A 21,404-nucleotide genomic window follows, 5' to 3' on the forward strand; every position below is an offset into this window, starting at 1 on the left:
AATCTGAAGAGATTGTGCATATTTACTGATACTGGTTGATAGTAGAGGTTTGAGTAGACTTTTATGATGGAAAGGTTCTGAACTGGACAGTTTTGTCATTACTGGTGCATGCATTTTGTTTCATTGTTTACTGGAAAAATGTTCAAAAAATTAAATTTAAAACACCCTCTAACAACTGTACTGTATTATACAAGGAATATAATTTAATGCAATTGGGAAGGTGTATCAAAGAACACATGTATGTTTCCTGTGCAAGGGGCCTATGATTTGAAAACAGCCCAAAGTTAATCTTTGTCTGCCACTGGCCAGATGTATTTTCTTTGAATGTGGGTTTCAATGCTGTTTCGGTGAATGTGAGTTTTAAGGGTAGGAAAGTTTTAATGCTAAGTCTATTTTCATTGTGAGACTGCTTTGTTCAGCAGATGTCTTAGTGTTTGTGCTGTAAAATGTAAAATAAAACTTTGAAATGAAATCCAAATCATTGTAGAAGTAAAGCAGTATGCAAATTACAGTGTTTATGGTAAATGGGGCGAAAGAGCCAAGTAATGGGACATTGGAATAGCTGCAGGGGGGAGGCCCCATTCGAACATGATTTTGTGAGGGGGAAGGGCAGCAAATTCAGGCAGCCCCGGCTAAACTACACATCTTAACTGTCCAGATTTTTGCAGAATGAATAGATTTTTGCTTATTTTTGGTTTTCTGGCAAATCATTTAGGAATGAAGTCACTAAATGATGACAGACATTGAGTTTCAGACTTCATACTCTTCAGAAAAATGCATGCTAAAGCAAGACCTGTTATTCTGTCAATTGTCTAAGTTTATACAATAGCAATTTTTAGTACTGTTTGTATGTTCCCCCAATATATTTGGTCATGTCCATATTTCTTGCGTTAAGACATTGAGAGGTACACACAAATAAATCGCTTTATAGAATTAGGTATATCCAAACCTCTCAGCTGTCCCCAATTTTGGCTCAAAATGTTGCTCTCTCCCTAATAATCCCACCGCAAAATGGCAAATTTGGAAGAAAACGTGGAGAGTTTACAATTAATAAATAATTGTAATGATCAGAGTTATAGATTACTTTTAATTTCAGAAGTGCAAGTAGATTCTCTTATTTTGTTAGCTGCTCAATTTAACAGTACTAATATTAAAACAGTGTCCCTTCTTTGACAGGTTCCCAGCTGTATTGTGTGGCTATTTTATACTTTTGCATCACATTTTTGGTCCGTTTTTCATAACATTGTGGTTTTCTGGCAAATTAGTGTAAAATCATTAAAGACTGAAGTTAGAAAAAAATTACAGACATTTGAGTTTCACATTTCATACCCTTCAGAAAATTCATACTAATGCAATACCTACTATTCTATTATCTTTTTAAGTTTATAAGAGCAATATTTAAAATTTGTCATTATTTTCGGGCATTTATACCACTTCTGTTTATAGCTTTGTCCAGATTTCTTACTCTGAGGCTGAGAGGTATGACAAATGTGTCAGGGCCATTACCGTCATCCAGAGACATTTCAAATTGTGACATACTTGTTGCACTCCACTCCCTCACGTAGTGACTCTGGATGTGTCCAAGCAAGGCAAGGAGCAGTTATGCAGTGTAAGTGTGAAGAGTATTCCCCCATCCAAGGTAGACACAAGTACTACAGTGGCTTTTCATCTGTCCTTGATTCTGCAGACTGTTCTGGTTTTCTGTCATATTTTTATACTGTTGATTTATGCTTCTTCTTATTCAGAAGATGCATGTTGTTGCAGTGCCTATTGCTCTCTGTTTAAGTAGCAATGCTTTAATGACCATCAGGTAAGCTTGGCTGAGACTGTAAGATGCAAGTAAGCTTTAATAAGCATACTGTTAAAGAATTACCAACATTGAAAGCCTTTTTGTTGTTGCCATGCAGAGAATATTTACATAACTAGATAGAGTATAAATCTTAGGTATTGAAATGCATTTGACAGTATTTGTAATAAAGGACAAGATTACAGTATTTTCAGAAGCTCATTACATTTGTTGAAGACTTGCAGTAATCTTTGAAGGCTTTACCCGTAAACTAAACAAAATGCCAGTCTATCGTGTGTGGTCCATAACCTGTGCAGTAATCCTTTATGCAATTTATGTTGTGCTTTCTTGTTTGCTGTTCATTTTGTACTTTGATCATGTATTTTCCCATGAAACAAGTAGATAGTTGTTGTCAGGCAGCAGGTCTTTTTTGGATAAGAAACATTTTTACAAGTGGGGGTATCACAGAGATTGCTACTTTCTGCATGTTACTTGGTGCTTTTATAAAGCTGAATATAAATTATAATTAGAGCTGCAGTGCAAGGAGAAGTGGTTTGAGTTGAGTGCTGCTTGTTGTTTTACACTTGATTTTGACTGGCATTCCAGTAATGTATTTAAAAAGTAATTTATTTTTTCATGCCTCACATCCTTTTTGTTTCCATCTAGATATTAAGTAAGGTGTCATGTAGACAATGCACTGAAATATTTTTTTTCTTCTACACTTCATTTTGTCTTGACTGGACTCTCAGAATGACAATTTGGCACCCAGGGCAGCATATTTAATTAAGTCCTAGTTTTTGTGGTTTTGAGCATAGCTCTGCCCCTTTCTAGTTGGCCACGCCCCTTCCTGTTAGCCCTGCCCATTCAGCTGTCTCCTGCAGCCCCCCTTTGATTTGAAGTCACCAGCCGCCACTGCTTATCAGTAAAAAATAAGTTGTTCTTGCACAGGTTGATCTTAAATAATTCAGGTGCAACCAGTTGTTAGCCAAAAGACAGACCTGTGGGGTTTTCAGACAGTGGCAGGAGAGTAGTGCAATGCAGTTTTGGCAATATCATCAGTATACAAGACAGCCTGTAGTGCTATTGGATCAGAAGATATGAAGAGTGAGAAAGAGGGGGTGGGAGGATGACATAATGGTTATGGTGTTTACCTTAAAGGCACAAGGTGCAGGGTTTGATTCTCACATGGGTAACTGGCTAGGCCTCAAATGACCCAAAAGTGCAGTTAGCCTAGTACTAATCTATGAACCTATGAACCTATAAGACAAATCCCAGCAGCGATCCCTGAAAGATAATGGGGGTAAGGGCAGGACAGGATGGAATGAACTAAAACTCATAACAAGCACTACATGTATGCATGTATGTATGTATGTATTTACTTATTTACATATCTTTTATTCTATAAAGTGTTAATAAGGAATGCTCAGCTTAGAAGTCTCATTTCAGCAGAGTCCATGGAAGGCTACATCAGAAGAAAATGAGAAATACCAAATATATAACATTCAATTTTATAACACTGAATTCATATCAGAGAAAACAAAAAACAGGGAGATGACAGTAAACTAAATCTAAGATAGTTTTATACACATAAATAACATAATACAGCTTCATAAAAATGCATTCGTAGTCCTAATACAACTATTAACTTTTTGTTGTAAAAAGTGTGTTTAACATAGACAGTTATTATCAAGTTTCTGATATTAAGCAGATTATTGTGTGCTTGAGACATGGATGCATAGAAATTTATTTTGGTATCCATGTCAAGAACTCCTAAAAATCAGCTGTGATTGGAGATAAGATCATAATTCTTTGTAGTGTGTTGCGATTTACCTGCTCCATGTACTACTAGTTACTGAGCAAAAAAAAGTTCCTTATTTTTCTATGATCCAACTGGCTTTCAGCTCACTGGCTTATATACAGCTTGTTCACCCCATTTCATTGTGGGTTCCCAAGTCAAGCTGAGCTTTTGTCTGAGGTTAGACTACACACAAAAAAATTAAGCTTACAACTGGTATTGTGAAACTAAGTGTACCACTGTTAATTTAATTACCTATACGTACAAGTTCAATGCTTTGGAGGATTTTTGCATCTTGGGTATCATGATAAATAACTGTAGACTAAAGTGCTTACCTGAATGTTTAAACTAATAAAGGACATCAGTTTTGCTTTAACAGTCTGTATTCTTCATGCCTTGTTCACATTTTCAAGGCTGTTATTACTGAGCTTCATGCTGCTACACAGACAGCACCCAAAATAGAAAAACATTAGAGAACCCTGACAGCTATAAAGCTGTAACATGCTTCATAGTACCAAATACAAAAAAAGAATGTCAGATTAAAGTATTTAACAGCTTTTAAATTTACCAGTTAATGTGAGATGGACTTTGCCTCCATTACCTTTTATTTAGTTATTTGCTGTTTGGTTCACTAGGTAGCTGAACTGGTCCCACTGACCCTTTCCAACCACCAACACAGGCTTAGTGAGCAGCAGTTCATGTATGATATAAAATACAAAATAAACAATGAAAGAAATGCATAATTAGGACAAAGCAAGTCATAGTATAAAAATTCTAAGTACTAGTACACTGACAACAAGAATCATCAACAAGTACAAAGACATTTGGAAAAAACAAGAGTTATGTATACATACATACAAAACAAACATACAACAGAGAAACGCATCAAGTAATATTTAGAGTAGAGCAACTCATAAGGATTCAGGTACAAATATACTAACATGTCCAGTACTCACAGCTAAAATTGTTACCTGGTATTAACCTGTCACAATAGCAGGTGCCAGGGGCTGCTTTAAGAATATAGTCTTTGAAAGCATGTTTAAAGACCTTATTTTATTTCATTGGGGAGGCGATTCCAAATGGCAGGACCTGCTCTACAGAATGTTCTTTCTCCAACATGATTTGAAGCGACTGGGCAGTGCTAAATGTGTTAATGCTTTTAAAGCTGTATAATACATTGTGTTCTTACACTTTTTTCCACATCCGCAAATGGCAATACATCAGGGCAGCAGCAAAAGCTTCATGCATTACAAAGACTTAATAGGTTTCTTTAATCATAAAAATACATTGTGTTCTCTCAAAAATGGATGTAAAGAGTCATCTATACAGTTTTGATCTGACAGAGAATGTCTTCATTTGCAAAGATCAAATCTCTGATTACCGTCTTCAATGTATTCAGAAGAGCAAGGAGAATTTGGGACAAGTCACTTAATGGCTGGGAAGATAAGAATCTGAAATCAGAGTGAAACAGTCAAAGAAGAAAATACAAAACAATGAAATGAAAATTAGGAGTAACTAGTAAATCACAGTTAAGCAGGAAAGGAGGAAGTCATAAGTGAAATAAGTAGCAGCAGTAAATTGCAGATAATGACAAACATGGGAACAGACGGACATACTACACAAATTACTGATAACAGGATAAAAAGTGAATTGGAAATGAACTATACCATCTTTTTTTCATTTTTCTAAATGTTATGGGTTCCTAATACCATGGCTGAAATGGATCCCACTTGTAAGTCAGGCTACAATTAAAGTTCATAAGATTAATATTGTTTTAGTCATTAGTTTTGGACAAGAGTGCTCCACTCAACATCCACAACATACTCAGAACTGCCTCTTCTGCAATTCTTTGGGGGTTACATGTACTGGTGGCTTTAAGTACAATTGTAAATTCTTATTGGTCCTGTTGCTTCTACAACTATTTGAACTGTCTGGGTATCTTTCTTCGACACTGCTCTAGTTTCTGCTCGAAAATCCTGGTATTTTATGACTGTTTCTCTCAGTACACTAACTGCTGGGTGTAGCAATTTCAATCGTTAATCCTACGTTTATCTTTTTTTTTCTTAAAATACTATAGGAGAGGGTTGGCATAATGGTTATGGCCTTAACCTCAGAGACACAAGGTTTGATACAGACCTCTGGTTGTTAGCTAAACATATTAAAAGTCTGAAGACTGATTACCTAGTATTTGTGTTTGTACAATCCTCAGTGCAACAGTCTTACCACATTATAGTGCATTTCAGTACACAGGCCTTCTGCCAAGAGTGCATCACACCCAACAACAAGATGTGTGACTTTTCACGGCTCAGGCAACAAAAGGGAGAAAGGGTTGTTGCCAAGCTTAGGGAGCCTATAACAAGGAAAATAACCAGACATCCTGTAGAGGTATTACAAATATTTTAGAAATGTTATGGAAATCTGTATAAAGCAGAGAAATGTGGAAATCAAGAAAAAGTACAAATGAAAATGCTCATGGAAGAATTAAATATGCCAATAGAAGCAAATGCAGTTCAATTACTACCAGTTCGGATAGGATGAGAGAATCTACAAGTCCCCAAGAATAGATTATATTACTGTGGACGTTTGGAAGCTAAGAGGGAAGGAACTGATAAAGATCTAGAAAGTTTTGTTTACCAGTATTTTAAATGGAGAAGCACCATCATCCTGGAAGAAAGTGATGGTGATTGTAATACCTAAAGCTGATAAAGACTCATCACAACCAGCTTCATATAGGCCCATTTCAATTATAAACCATGATTATAAAATGTATATCTATAATGGCTAAATGAATGGCAAAGGTGATGCCAAAAGTGATACATATGGATCAATGTGGTTTTAAGAAGGCGAGGCCAACATTTGACAACATTAACAGAACAATGATCCAGAAGAAAGCAGAATGTACGAAAACACTGTTGTTGGTAGGTCTTGATGCAGAGAAACATTCCAGAGAGTGTGCTGGGATGCCAATGGAAGCATCTGCATTCCCTGATAAATTATAAGGTTGATTAGGAGGATATACGAGGTTTCAAAGGCAAAAATTTAAGTGTGTGTGGAGTTCCTCTCTGATAAGTTCCGTTTGAGCAGTGGAACCAGGCAGGAGTGCCCTCTTTCCCCTTTGTTATTTGCGTTATATTTAGAACAATCGGCAAAGAAAATAAATGACTTGGAAATTCAAGGAGGAAATTGGGATGGTAGTCAAAACAAGATGGCTTTATTTGCAGATGGAGGAAGAAATTGTTGCCTAAGAGTACAAGGGAGCAAGCTCTAAACTGGAAGCACTCCCTCCTGAGCTTAAACAAGAAAATAAAACGTTGTGAAGTCCTCCAAAGCAAGCTACTAATCCAAATTAGCTTCCTCAACTAAGGACAACCATAAGGCGTTTAGTTACATATGTAACCTAAAAGGAAAGGCCCAGATTTGTACCAAATTGGTCATTAATAATACCACATATACTAAGCCTGTGGACATAGCTAACCTATTGGTTAACACGTTATGTGAAAACTTCACCTCCTGTCCCCACCACACGTACCCCATGACATCCCTACCACCTGTCCCCTACCCTGTATCTCTAAACAGAAGGTCATAAAAGCCCTCTCTAAGCCCAAAAACACAGCATCTATGGGACCTGATAACATCCCAAGCTGTGTCCTACATGGGCTCCAGCAAGAATTAGCACCACCATTGGGTACTCCCTTTAATCATAGTCTAAGCACCGGCTTTGTCACAGCTGAATGGAAAATGGCCACCATTATTCCCTTGCACAAAGGTGGTGCTTCCACTAACCCCAGGAACTACAGACCTATTAACCTGACTAGCCTTATCTGCAAGACCATGCAGCAAATCATCATGGACCTTATCAACAAAGATATAGGTAATCTCCAAACACTTGACCCTAATCAGTTTGGATATGTCAAAGGGTTATCATGCCTGTTAAACCTGGTGGACTTCTTTGAGACAGTCACCAAGGCCCTGGATGAGGGGAAATCTGTGCATACAGGTTTTGACACTAGCCCCCACTCAGGCATCATTGACAAACTCACCCAGCTAGGTATCAACCCTTGTATCATTAGATGGATCATTAACTGGCTCACTGATAGAATACACATGGTCAAAATAGGGGATCCACCTCCAACAGCAGATCTGTAACCAGTGGTGTTCCACAGGGATCAGTCATGGGACCTCTACTGTTTGGAATCTATTTCTCCAATGTAAAACTAAAGGTCTGTGGCTGACAAAGTTTGTTGATGACTGCAAACTGGGAGCGGTCATAGAATCTCCAAATGATGTCAACATCCTATAAGAGGGTCTTACACAAAAAAGCGATGGTGCCAAAGTCATGGCCTTAAACTCAATGCAAAAAAAAAAAGTATCATCAACCCTTTCGGTAAGAGTGATGTTCCTGCTAACTACCACATCAATAGCAACACCCTAAGTACGCACTCAGTGGCGACAGACCTGGGCACACAGGTTGACAGCAACATTACCTTGGAGCACCATGTCTCCACAGTGGTAAGAAGGGCATTCTATATTGCTCATCTCATAAATAAGGGCATTACCTCCAGAAAAAAAGAAGTTATAACCTCCCTCATTGGGCCAATAACTGAGTACAACGTCCCTTTTGGTATGTACCTTTCCAAGCACCTGCAGCAACCACAAAGGTTCCTCATAAGGAAAATTCAAGGTCTTCAGCATTAGTCCTATGTGGATCATCTGAAATCACTGTCAATTTATTCTGTTTCATACGGACTACTCAGAGGTGATCTCTGCTGTGGATATAAGGTAACCTCTGATCCGGCTTTATTGAAATGCTGCATATCCGCAAGTCAAATGGTACACGTGTCACTCGCCCTAAAGACCTTAACCTGGTATATGATCTTAACAGAACCTGTTGGAGGGACAGATTTGTCTTCCAGAGGTTACCACACCTTTGAAACAGATTCCCACTTCATGTCAGAGTACCTCACTGGCCCTCTTCAAATGCAATCTGGATGACTGGATGGGTAACCGTAAATTCACTCCGGGGGTTCCACCTGTGTCCCTCTTGGAGAGGGGCAATAGGTGTTGATCGTGGAAGTAAGGGTAGAACTTGGCTACGCTTGTAAGAGTAAGCTTTGCAATGTTTGACTGACAATGACTGGATAGATTGTAAGTGATGTATAATGTCTTCAACTGAAAATGTCAGTATGGCTTGTTTTCATTTATCAGACAACGAAATCTAGCATGTGTCCATGCAACTAAATGCTAAAAACTTAGTAAAACCAAAAATCAACTCGCATACTATCTGCAATAGCAACCAGGTGCCCTACAACAGCAGAAGTCATCAGCAAAAGTCCATAAAAAAAAGCCCAAACTCAAAAAAGTTGTAAAAATAAAGTTGTAAAAAATGAACAAAACGTGATCATTATACATTAAATGCTTAAGTACTTTTGTCCCTAACAAATCACGGGACTTCAGCAAAACACTGACTTATTTTTACAACCTTTTTTGAGTTTTGGCTATTTTTATGGACTTCTGCTGACGAATTCTGCTGTTGTGGGGATACCCAGTTGCTATTGCAGACACTATATGAAGCGTTTTTTTTTTTGTTTTCATTTACATAAATGCATGACTGTCTGTGTCATAAGTGATAATTTAAAAAAGATGTTTCTTATTAAAAAAAAATGTGCGACTGTTTCCAGTTCTGTTTTGCAGAACCTACATTTGTCTGTTTCTCCAATGTTTTCTACAGACTTTGTAAACCATCACTGTCTTATGCCTCCATTAATAGCCTTTCATCTTTTAGTTAAATTTACCTCTAATGAACCATTCCTGCATCAAGTTTGGTTAAAATGTAGTCACTTTACAAGTTTTCTATACTTGCCAGTATATTTGTGAGCTTTCCAATTTTCTTTTTCTTTGTACTTTTGCTTTTGATTTTGGGCACTGTCACAGTTGCTGTTTAATTCTCAACTGCTTCTACTCTGATTTCTGTTACCAACCTTTTCTTCCTGCTTTGGAACTAACTGTGCTGAGAACTGATGAGATCAGCACATGTATTTAAGCAGTCTCACAACTACAGACCTACACAAATAGTCAGTTTTTTGGAGGCCCATACTACCTTTGAGTGAGAGACATATAATCTTGGCATGCACTGGTTTTATATATCATTTGATGAGCATTAAACATTTTTCTTGTTTTGTATACAACTAAGGATATCTCATCCAGGGACAAGGAGGTCGTAATATCCCTGTATTCTTCCCTTATAAGGCCCATTATTGAGTACAATGCCCCTTTCGGCATGTACCTCACAAAGCCAAGCATCACCTTTAGAGACCACAGAGTTTCCTCACCAGGAGAATCCAGGGCCTCAAACATCTACCATACACAAATAGGCTAAAAGCCCTATCCCTCTACTGGGTTTCATACAGACTCTTCAGAGGTGACCTCTGTCTGGCACACAAGGCGTTCACGGACCCCACCTTGATGGGACTGCTGCATATCCACAAGTCCACTCGAACAACCCTCACGCGCGGCCTCAACCTGGTCTGTGACATCAACAAGACTTGTTGGCGGGACAGATTTGTGTCCCAGAGACTTCCCCCATCTATGGAATAAACTCCCTCTTCACATGAAGCAGAGTACCTCTTTAACCCTTTTTAAGTGCAACCTAGAAAACTGGATGGGGAAACAGAAAATATACCCTGGGATTCCACCAATTCCCTGCTGCGGCATCGGGTGCTGATTTGTCTAAACCTGGGCTAAACTCTTGGCTAGGCTTATAAGGGCCTCATGGTCAATAGCTTAGTAACCTCCTAGGATCCTATGAATTGCTGTTTGGGGGCTATGCAGTCACACCAAAGTTGTAAATTAGAACAGGAAGAACAAACTGATTTATAGCTTAGAAATTTTTTCAGAGATGTCAAGGCAGTGCTCAATATTAACTTTATTTTTTTTTAAGTAATCCTTACTAAGCTTTGTTCTCATTTGTTCATGTTTCATCATCTGAGAAAGTTTTAACCATTTGCAATTGTGCGGTCATTTCTAATGAACTATACAATTGTAAATTATTCACAAAGTAGATGAGATGTCTTTGAACGAGGTTGGTTTATGGAAGTTAAACTGTACCCATAGCCTAGTTTATTACGTAAACAGCTTAATGGACTAAAAGCAAGATAAAACATCAATAGTGACAAAGAACCACCCTGCAATTTCCCACTTTGAATTTTTATTCCTGGGATAATAAGTTGCCCTTGATCATGGCTCAGCTGGAAAGTGGTCTGCCACTTTCATAGTCAATGCTGGGTATATCATATACAACTGCAAGCATTCCATAATCCATGACTATGGGATACTATCAAATGCTTTTTCTGTAATCTAACCATACCACACTTAGATTCTTCCCCATTTAAAGTCTCTGTTATGGCTTTAACAATTGATCATAGGGAGTTACTAGGCCAATGGCCCCAGGGCCCTTTCAAGCCTAGTCAAGTTCAACAAGTGTTCCCAAGGGTGTGTAGTTTAAGCAGCCACTAAAAACAACAACTATTGCCCCTGTCCAAGACAGACACAGGTAGAACCCCCAGGGTGAATTCCCAGTTACCCATCCAATCATCCAAACTACGCTTAAATAGGGCCATCAAGGGGTTTTGTTTAACATAAATAGAAGGCTTGTTCCAAAGGTGGGACAACCTCTGTGAGACAAATCTCTCTCTCCCAAGTTCTGTTCATGTCGCATATCAGGTTAAGGTCCTTTGAGTGAGTGACCCATGTGCTGTAGATGATCCTTTGTTCCTATGACTTTAATACCTTTTTATTTTATTGCAATGTCTGAGCTTTCTGTCTAAATGAGTATAAACAACTCCACTATATAATTTATACATTGTCAGAAGGCATGTTATTTGTCTATAGCAGGTTCACTCTTAAGGAGGAGCATATTTTTCCTGTTAATCAGGCATGTGTCCAGTTATGGGATAAGAATACAAGCTATTTTTTAATAAGGGCTAACATTTTTTGTGTAATGTTGTTAATCAGTCAGAAGTTGGGTACTGCATCGGGACCCTGGGTTTTCCAGGTAGGAGTATCATTACCTGGTGGTATATAAATAGGTTCATAGTTCATAGTTTAGTACTAAGCTAACTGCCCTTGCGAGCCATTTTAAGCCTAGCCAATTATCCCTTGTGAGACTATAATCAGGAGCTTGGTGTAAATGATTTTCACAAATGCCATGACACCTTCATGATGAAAATATGTAGAGATGGTTTTACATATTACACCTTCAGCTCCCTTATGGATTTTGTCACATCTGAGTATAGGACAGAAAGGAGGAGAGATGGAGGGTTAATGTCTACTGGTTTAACCAAGTTTCCCAGACTGCTATAATATCAGACTCACAAAGAAAGACCAGCTATGAATACTTTTTTTGTTTGTTTGGATAATTCTTGAATTAATATAAGGGATACTTTGGCCCCCGGAGTTTTTCCATAAGTTGCAATTTTTATAACAGGGGTTAGGGAAAAAGTTATGGACCAGGATTGGGATGGATGTTGCCTACAAGTAGCAATGAGACAAGTATTAGAGGAAACAAGGTGAATATACATTCTTTGGTGAGTAAGACACAAGCCTTTTATCTTAATCTTTGTACACAGTAAGACAACTTCTGAATCGGTTAAATCTGGCAGAGAAGACAACAAATCAGTTTAGCTCATGGAAGATGAGGAATTCAAGATGAGAGGGAGGCCTTGGACAGCTTAACAAAAACGGTCCCTGTAAGATTTCTTGTGCCCAAATTTTTGTGGATGGCATTTTTAAATGACAGAATGGCAAAGACGATGCTTTGACAGACTGTGTGCATAGCTGGTCAAAGCAGAGCAGGCCACAGTCAAATGTATGAATTAGGAAGCCCCTACCGCTACTTTGGTTTATAAAAACAGGGTACACCAAAGAGATCAGACAGAACTTAGAAATTACTACAACATTTGCCATGATTGGGTATAGGAATCGTATTTCCAAAGAAGTGTAAAAGTTACAGCGAAAATCAATGTTAAAAAAATGAAGACAGTAAGGATATTATAAAGGTTTTGCAAGATTTTAAGGAGTTGTGGTAAAAGTATTAGTGGCCTACCATGGGTAGAAATTCTCTGGAGGTGACTATATGTCTTTAGGTCTATTATAGAGAAACACACATCAAGATTTCTAATCTCCTCTGGAAAGAAGGGAGGGCGCAATAAAAAAGTTTACTTACGGAAGGTCTTGACAATCTTTAAAGCCACTACTGGTGTAATGTCTTTTCCCACATGAAAATTAGAAATGGCAGCTAACTATACTTTGATAGTGGCAAACCTAGATCCTAAAGGAAATAAACCAGCAAGGAAATTAAGGATAGCCTCTATCAGCATTGAGAAGGGATCACTGCATTTCAAATGAAGTCTTTCCACTTACTAGCATAGACTTTGCAAGTAGAAAGTTTCTGAGAAGAGGAAGAAATGTGAGCCACTCTGTCAGAAAGCTTGCGATAGCTGGCCATCAAGGGAAGTGGAGGTACCAAGCAGTTGACTTGCTCATCCAAAGATCTGGTGGATCCAAGCCTTCTGGATGAGACATGCTCCAAAAGAGACCAAATGAAGTGAAGCCATATATGTCAGGGTCAAAATGAAGTAATGAGGTTAAATGTAGCTCTGCATCGGACAGCCTCCTGGAGAAACTTTATTAATGGGTTACAGGATATGCACTACAGAAGACCTGGGGCCAAGCACAGAGAACAGCATCACTGGGTGACTGTCCCTGTGAAGGAACCAAGGAATAATAGCTATGTACTTGATGTTGGATTGGGGAGACAAATAGATTGCAGCATGGGGTGCCCCAGTGCTTTAAACACAAAGCAGGAACCTTAGATTTAGGGATCACTCATGAGGAAGTAGAAAGTTCCTGCTCAGGCTGTCTGCCAAGATGTTGGACTTCTCCAAAATGTGCACTGCCATGAGAAATAGTTTATAGGAAATCGCCCATTGCCAAACCCTAATGGATTCCCTAAAAAAATAAAAGATATGAACTGGTTCCCCCTTGCTTGCTCAGGTACCATATAACAGGCGTATTGTCCATCTGTACTGAGAACAGACCCCTAAGGATGTGGTCCTGAAAGGCCTGCAACACAAGAACTGCCCTCATCTCCAAGATACTGATGTGAAGATTAGCCTCAGTCATGGGCCAGGTCCCCTGGACTGTCTTCCCTTCGAAATGCCCCCATCTCAACTGAAAAGGGAGGCATCCATGGTGAAAGTAACTTGAGAGGGAGGAAGACCAAATAGTCTCCTGGCCAAAACCAGCAGAGATTCCAAACATTACTGGATATGACTACATCAAATCCATGTCAGTATTAGTGGAAAATAAATCAGGTGAGGTATCACTGTGTCACTACAGTCCACTGCAGAATCGTCATGTGGTACCACAGCAGTAGGACTAGGCAAACTGCTGCAGCCATAAGACCTAAAAGTCTTAGAACCATGGAAGCCAGGGGGTTTCGGTAAGACAGCAAAGTGGTGGACTGAAAATGAAAGGTGGATATCCTGAGCACTGGAAGTTTGGAATCTGAGGCACGGCACTGAAATGACAGCCTATAAATTCAAACTCCTGAACTGGATGCAGATTGGGCTTCTGATGGTGTACAGTGATCCCCAAGGAGAGACACAACTGGAGTAAGGAATCCCAAGACCTGACAAGACATGCTCTTCTGGAGGTGGTGAGAAGCCAATTGTCCAAGTATGGGAAAACCTGGAACCCCTGCCACCTATGCCAGGCTGCCATAACTCCCATGCACTTCGTGAACACCCAGGGGTAGTGATAAGACCAAAGGGCAGTGCTCAGAACTGGTGATGACATACTTCCAGCTGGACCAGCAGAAACCTCTTGGACTGTCTCGTTATCTTTATAAGATGGTAAGCATCCTTGAAGTCAGTCAAGCACATCCAATCATGCTTCCTCAAAATAGGCTGGATGAACTACATACTGACCATCCAGAAACTGGTGCGTTTCACAAAGTGATTTAATTTGCTGGAATCCAAGGTTCTTGTTTTTCCTGTGAACCAAAGAAAATCTGGAACAGACCACTGTGGATCCATGTTTTACAGTAGTCTGCTTTTATTTGTCTCCATTTTGCAGAGCATCTCTGATTTTGTTCATATTTATGTCTTGTCCTTGAGCAAGTCACTTAACTAGACAGTGCTTTGAGGCAAATGGAAATTTGAGGTGGGCTCCTCAATGGTTCCCTGGACTGTGAGCCTAGTAACTAGTACCTATAAACCAGAGTTGTTATGATATAAAGGAAGGAAACTGATTGTAGTAAATAAGAGCATCATTGCATGAACCATGATCTTTGGATGTGATCACTGGTTTTGTTAATGCTGGCAGTGTGTTCATTATTTAGCTGTGAATAAATGAAGACAGCATAAACACTGAGTTTAATGTTAATATTTTAGTTATGAATATAATTTTAATTTAGCTTGTTTTCTTCAGGCACACAAGTGTGAAATCTACTTTGTCTGGGCTACAAGAGTTCGTCTAGCATTTAATGAAAATAAGTAAGGTTATGAACTGTAAAGGACTGCTTCCCGTAGTAAGCAGTTTAATTCCACCAGTCTTCATTTGTTTTCTGTGATTCTGCTATTGTTTTTTTTTTACTAGACAGTACTCCCAGGCTGCTCCTGAAAAGAGACATGTCCAGTGGGCTGTCCCAGGCTGTTAGGAAATGCACTATTAATTTTATCTTTTGAAATTCTGCACCCTTCACATAGATGTTAATTAGTACTTCGCTATTTGCTATTTGTGTGTGTACCCCCAGCACCTTTCTTGTAATTTAATAGGTTGTCAAATGCATTCTCACTAAATGTGCATTTCAAGGAAGAGATGTTAACTGTTTCTCATGCTAAGAATATTTTCAATGTGAGTATTTTGTTTTGTTCAGAAAATGGCTATCCGTGGCTTTTTTCAGTAAAATTTGAAATAATAGTTTTAAAATATGACCAAAATTTCTGTAATAACTGTAAAAGTAAAGAAAAAAATAGTATGTACACTGACAGGTATGAGCAGTATTTACGGTAACTGTGCAGAGGACAAGTAAGGGGATATTCATGTGGCTGGTTGGGGCCTGATTCATTTCCCTGCACTGGGCCTTATTTGTTGACAGTTAAGCTCTATTGACTCTGGAGGTGTATGCTGCAACAATACAGCATTGACCTGCACAGAGTTATGTCATAAGGGACAGCCCTTCTTGATGATAGAAAAGAAAAAGGGAGGTCAAGATGTAGGTCTCCTGCGAGCATGCAAGACCCCACCACCCCAAAAAAGTATTCTATATACAGAGATATTTCTGATTTGTGGGTTTTTGAGGTAAATCTGTTGTAGCATTTATGCTAATTGTTCTTGCTTTCTCCATTGTACTAAAGAATGAATACATTAACAGGCATGGATTGACTATTACAGATTAACCACATTCCCTTTTAGTAGTATATTTTTATAGTACCTTCTTTACAGCTTCCAGAAACTGCAAAGGGGTTGACATTGCCTGGTCATACAGTCTGCATTACCCAGAGTGATGATCAGAACAGTCTGATCTTTACGTAGTCATTGCTGTATATTACTGTGATACAGTCTTCTCTACAAGATCAGGCTGAAAAGGATTTCTGCATTTAGTTAAAAACTGTTACTCTAGCAGTTAGGCTAAAAGTACTAAACCTCCAACTTGTTAATGAACTGTTTCTTGTGGCAAGGGTGCAGTGTTTGATTCTTTCCACCTTCATTTATCTACTGTGTGACAATGAGCAAGTCACTTAACCAAACAGAGGCAGAGCTTTTCTACCAACCGAGTTTTTGGGCTAGGCTCCTTAATGGTCTCCTGCACTGCATTCTTATAACTATGAACCTGTTATTGTTTGTAAGTCATCCTCATTTGCATAACTGAACTAGTTAAGGAAATATAATGGCAATATAACCAGCACGCCATTTTTTAATACAGCATTGATAATTTATTCCTCAAGGGCAGCAAGCATTGCATTTATAGGTGAAGCACTGAAATGCAAAGCTTCCAGCAACAACTTCTGCATTAATTCTACATTAAAAATAATAATTACTATTCAAATGAGATTTACTTCTGCAGAGATTGTGCAGATCGGCTCAGCATACGTTATCAGGTGGTTAAGATTTCTTATGCTCTTAAACAGTCTTCTGTTTAATATGGATCATATGGTATGATGCTAGTAATCTTTACACAATTTTATGTAGCTCATCCAAAGCTACCAATGAAGCATATGCAGTTTATTTCTTCATAACAACAATGAGCGTACACTGTCAAAGTGGCTATAACTGCTTGTGGGAGTGGGAGGGGGATGCTCTTTGCGGATGAAAACTACCTTAAGTTCTTATCTGGTCATTTTAACCAGTTTTTAGCCTGGCTTTGCAGGACACACGTGCACACGTGTGTGTGTGTGTGTGTGTGTGTGTGTGTGTGTGTGTGTGTGTGTGTGAGAGAATTAATTAGGAATACTTTGGCCACTCTGAGTTTGTGTGAAACAAAATTGAAATATCTGACTTTGGGTCATTACTGTTATTATTATTATTATTATTATTATTATTATTATTATTATTATTAATTACTTTTTGACACAGCCATCTGAGACGGATGGGGTATGCCTGTAGATAATGACTTACCATTCTGAGCTGATAAGGTTAAGTCATTAGTCCGTCTTTGTAGGACCAGTGTGGATTTGTGTGAAACAAACTGGAATACATTATTGTGGCCATTTTTTTTTTTATCACAATCACACATATGATTTGTGCTCAGTTAATTCAGTGTTGGGAACTGTTGAGTACAGATATTGGTGGATTATAATGACAGCAGTTTGAGTGGCCTTTTATGGTTGAAATATTCTGAAGTGGGTACTTATGTCATTACTGATTTCATAGATTTTGTTTCGCTGCTTACTGAGAAAATGTTCTAAACTACAAATTTAAAATGCACTTTATCAAATGCTGTTGTATTAAACAAATCTGAATGGTGAATCAAAGAACACATGCAAGTCTGCATGGTCCTAAAAATGTATAACAAAGTCCATGGTCTAAACACAGCCCAGGAACCAAGGCAAACAAACCACCACAGGTGTGTTTTCAGTGAATGTGAGCTTCAAGGGAAGATAAGTTTACAGTTGTTCTGTTTAGCAAATGGTCATTGTGCTGTGCTATAAAATTTGAAATAAATGTTTTAAATTAGATTCACATCGCTGTACTCATTTGAAAAGTAAAAATGAAAATGGTATGCACACTGACAGTTTTACATAGTGTTTATTTTAACTGAGGGGTGAAAGCCAAGTAATGGGACACTGGACTGGCTGACTGGGGGGGGGGTGCATTACCCTGCCTAGGGCCCCATTTGATCATGATCCAGGCTCTGCTTCTAGACCTAGTCAGTACCTTAATGTTAATTAAAGTGGCAATGTTATCTGCAAATGTGTATCCAAGGGGCCATGTAACAACCAAGTAGGTGATACTTCTATATGCAAATAAAAATAATAAAAGAATCTCAAATTTTCAGTTGTTGACAACTGTACAAAGAAGAATACCTTTGACCTCTACCTTAACCTAAAAGATGCACTGTGTGCAATGCTGAGCATTAACAGCAGTTCATCATTGCTACTATGTGTCTTAACTACAATGTGGCTGTGATATGAATACAATGAGCTTAAGCTATGTGCAAAGGATAGCAAACTAATGCATTCAAAGAAGAGTAACTTTAAGAACTGTGATCAGCCATTTTCACAACCATCTTCAACATAAGCTACATGCACTGGCCACCCATTGTTTACAATTCCAAGCCAATTAGTGAAAAGATCTGCAGTCTCTAACTATACAGAATGGCACTCAAAGGTCACACTAGCTCAAGCTGGCTCCTAACTTTAAACATTTTTGGCATGGACTATGCCTCAGGTGACTAAAGTTCAATCAGCAGCCCAAGTGTGGGAAAAGCAAGCCACAGAATAAATGGAGGCTAGAGGATACGACACTGGTAACCTCAACCTGGAATTTGTGTGCCACAGTCTCACTAAAAGAGCTCCTTTTGAGGAAGGCCACTTATTACAATATTTATGTAAGCGACTATGGAATACAAGCCTGCAAATAGTATGCAAGCACTTCAGCTTGAATCACGTTCTGAAGCTTGCTGTTTGCACTGAGTCTAGTGTAATGAGCACTTGCACTCCACTTTATAGCCAATGGGAGTGGTGACTGGAGTATACAAAAGTTCTCTTTAGCCCCTGATGGATCACAGCCACAATATACAGATGTCACCTCCCTTTCCTAATTCTCTAGGATGCTTGGGGGGGGGGGGCATGTGAAGAAATTAACTGGTCACTAGAGGATAGGAATATGAAGATCATAATGCAGGGTGAACTGACACACAGCAGCTCCCAACCATTATCAGGGTAATGGATACATCAAAAATAATTTAACAGTTGCTCCATTTTCTAAAATTCCCTAGGGTCACTAGAATTCCAGGAAAGCTACAAAAATTTTGAATGCAAACACATGTAAAGCTCATCACCTAATATGCTCAGACTTGTCCACACTGATATTAATCTCTGGAAATAATTTGCTCCACTTAAAAGATGAGAACTTCAAGGACTTCAAGAATGCAGTCCCCTCTTCCAAATTTTTCTTCATACTATACGCTTGCTTGTAACGCGACTGAGAGACACAACCAGCTTCATGGTAACCTGTCAAAACAAAAATAATTATCCACAGAAAGGGATAAGACATTTCTTGAGCATTTTTTTTTTCAAAATATATCCAGAGCACTGCAAAATAGTCATACATCTTCAGATATAACAATGTACTGCTATCTTTTTCAATACTAACAAAATAGCTTTTTTGGAAATGTAGGTTTACACAACTCAGAACTCTAAGTGAACAATAAACTGAAAATAAGAGAAGTACAGCTATGGGATTTCCATTCTAACTATAACACACAAATGTTCAGTACTAAATTAGAACCCACATCTGAGATCTAAAAATGGAATACAAAGACACTGATCACAATAACGCCAATTTTGCATTTTTCTAAACCAGCAGATTAGTTGTGCTGAAGTAACAGACAAGTTCAGTCTTCATCATCAGGCATGAATTCACAAACACTATTTTGATACTTGCAAGAATTTGGATGCACGATTCAAGAAAGTCTCAGACAGTTAGGCAAAAATCGAAATAGACACATACAAAATGCAAAATTTGACTAATTTTTCAACACAACCAGATTACTGTTATTATGAGGTGACAATTTCCACTAGCAATGCTTTTTAACTGTTTTACTACAAACTACTCTCTAATTATACAAGAAAAGAATGTTTAAATCTCACACTACAGCAATTTTTTCCCCACCGTTATCCCTCTCCTTGCTATCGGCCCATTCATTCCCTGTCACGATGGCACAGCTCGACTGAAACAGACCATCATTCAGGCAGTCATAACATGTGGAATAAATGGTTTTCTCATTTTTCTCCCCTCACCTACTAGCGCAAACCCAACACAGCTTTCAAGGGGGGTGCAATGCGCTGAAGTTATAGGACATCCTCTTATTACCAAAACAGGCATTCCCACTATGCAACCCTGACACTCTTCTTGAACCAAAAGTGATTTCACCAGGTTTCACCAGGAGATATCACCACTTACTGTGCTCCTGAGTGTATGTAATACCGCTCTCACCCTGGTTCCTCCAGTGATGGGGCTGTTAATCAAACCCAGATTGCCCAGGTCAATGTCAGGGCTCTAACAATCTGCATTCTATGCAGCCATGCTGAATCTCTCTACAAGTTCTCACAGTACATACTATCTCTGTTTTGACAAGTCTGACCTGGATTAACCTAGTGTTTGCTTTGCTGTTTCATATTTCAGTGTTGCCTAGAAAATTCTCATAACAGATTGCTGGTATTGGAAAAGTAAAGCATTTTCAATTAAATTTTTACTTAGCACTTCATTTTTATAAAGAAAAAATGCCTTTTTTCATAGAGGCACTGATTGTATACCTCATACAGAACGTTTAGTAAAACTTCACTACTCCACCACTATTTATGCAGCTATACTTTATGAACAATAAGTATATTTTAAGCCAGCATTGTACTTTAACTGTATTTAATTGAATTACTGCTTCCTTTCTGCTGTTTGTGACCAAGTCCAGCTAGCCCATTTCCTTCCCAAATCCTATATTCAGAAAAATCCTGCCACAATGAACGGACAGTTTCCCATCATTTCTACTGCCAGCTTGATTGATATGGGCATCTTGAGGCAATGTAGTAATTGGCCCATGTATCCTGACAAACATTTACTCCTAAAGCAAACTAACACCCTATGTGAGAGATGCAAATACACTGTGGAACTGTAGTCAATTCTCTCACGTAAAAACAAACTAGACATCTAGCAGGTTGTCAGCACACATACTTCACCTCTCGCAAAATAATATCATGAAACAAAAACACACGTACGTGGAGGTACTCACTAAGAGCCTACCAAAAGAACAGAGACCTCCCAAATGCACACCACCCATACTGACCCCAAAGCAAAAAGACACCACTACACATATCAACATACACACCTGTGTCTCAACAAATAAGCCCCTAAAGCAAAACACATCAAATGTCTTTGTCATAGGTGCCTCCATAGTGGAACATACAGATGTCCCCCTAACCAAACTGGACAAGGAGAAGGTCATGGTCAGCTGCCTATCAGGTGTTAGGATCCGACAAATCATACATGCACTCAAGTCACTCAACAAGTACTGTAAGACTATGTCATAGTCCTTGTTGGAGTAAA

General features: G+C 38.7%; 1 protein-coding gene across 5 annotated transcripts in view; it reads right to left on the reverse strand.

Annotated features, from left to right (window-relative positions):
* MTO1 (mitochondrial tRNA translation optimization 1) overlaps positions 1 to 21,404 on the reverse strand; it is a 399,278-nt gene that overhangs the window by 54,289 nt on the left and 323,585 nt on the right. For all 5 annotated transcript variants that reach the window (XM_044069382.1, XM_044069381.1, XM_044069378.1 and 2 more), the window contains exon 10: positions 19,144 to 19,315. In XM_044069382.1, coding sequence (XP_043925317.1) covers positions 19,144 to 19,315 — 172 coding nt within the window. The remainder of the gene's footprint in view (positions 1 to 19,143; positions 19,316 to 21,404) is intronic.

This window comes from Protopterus annectens, chromosome 4.part0 (assembly GCF_019279795.1).
Source record: "Protopterus annectens isolate FY-2018-M chromosome 4.part0, PAN1.0, whole genome shotgun sequence".
In the NCBI taxonomy this organism is placed as follows: Eukaryota; Metazoa; Chordata; order Ceratodontiformes; family Protopteridae; genus Protopterus; species Protopterus annectens.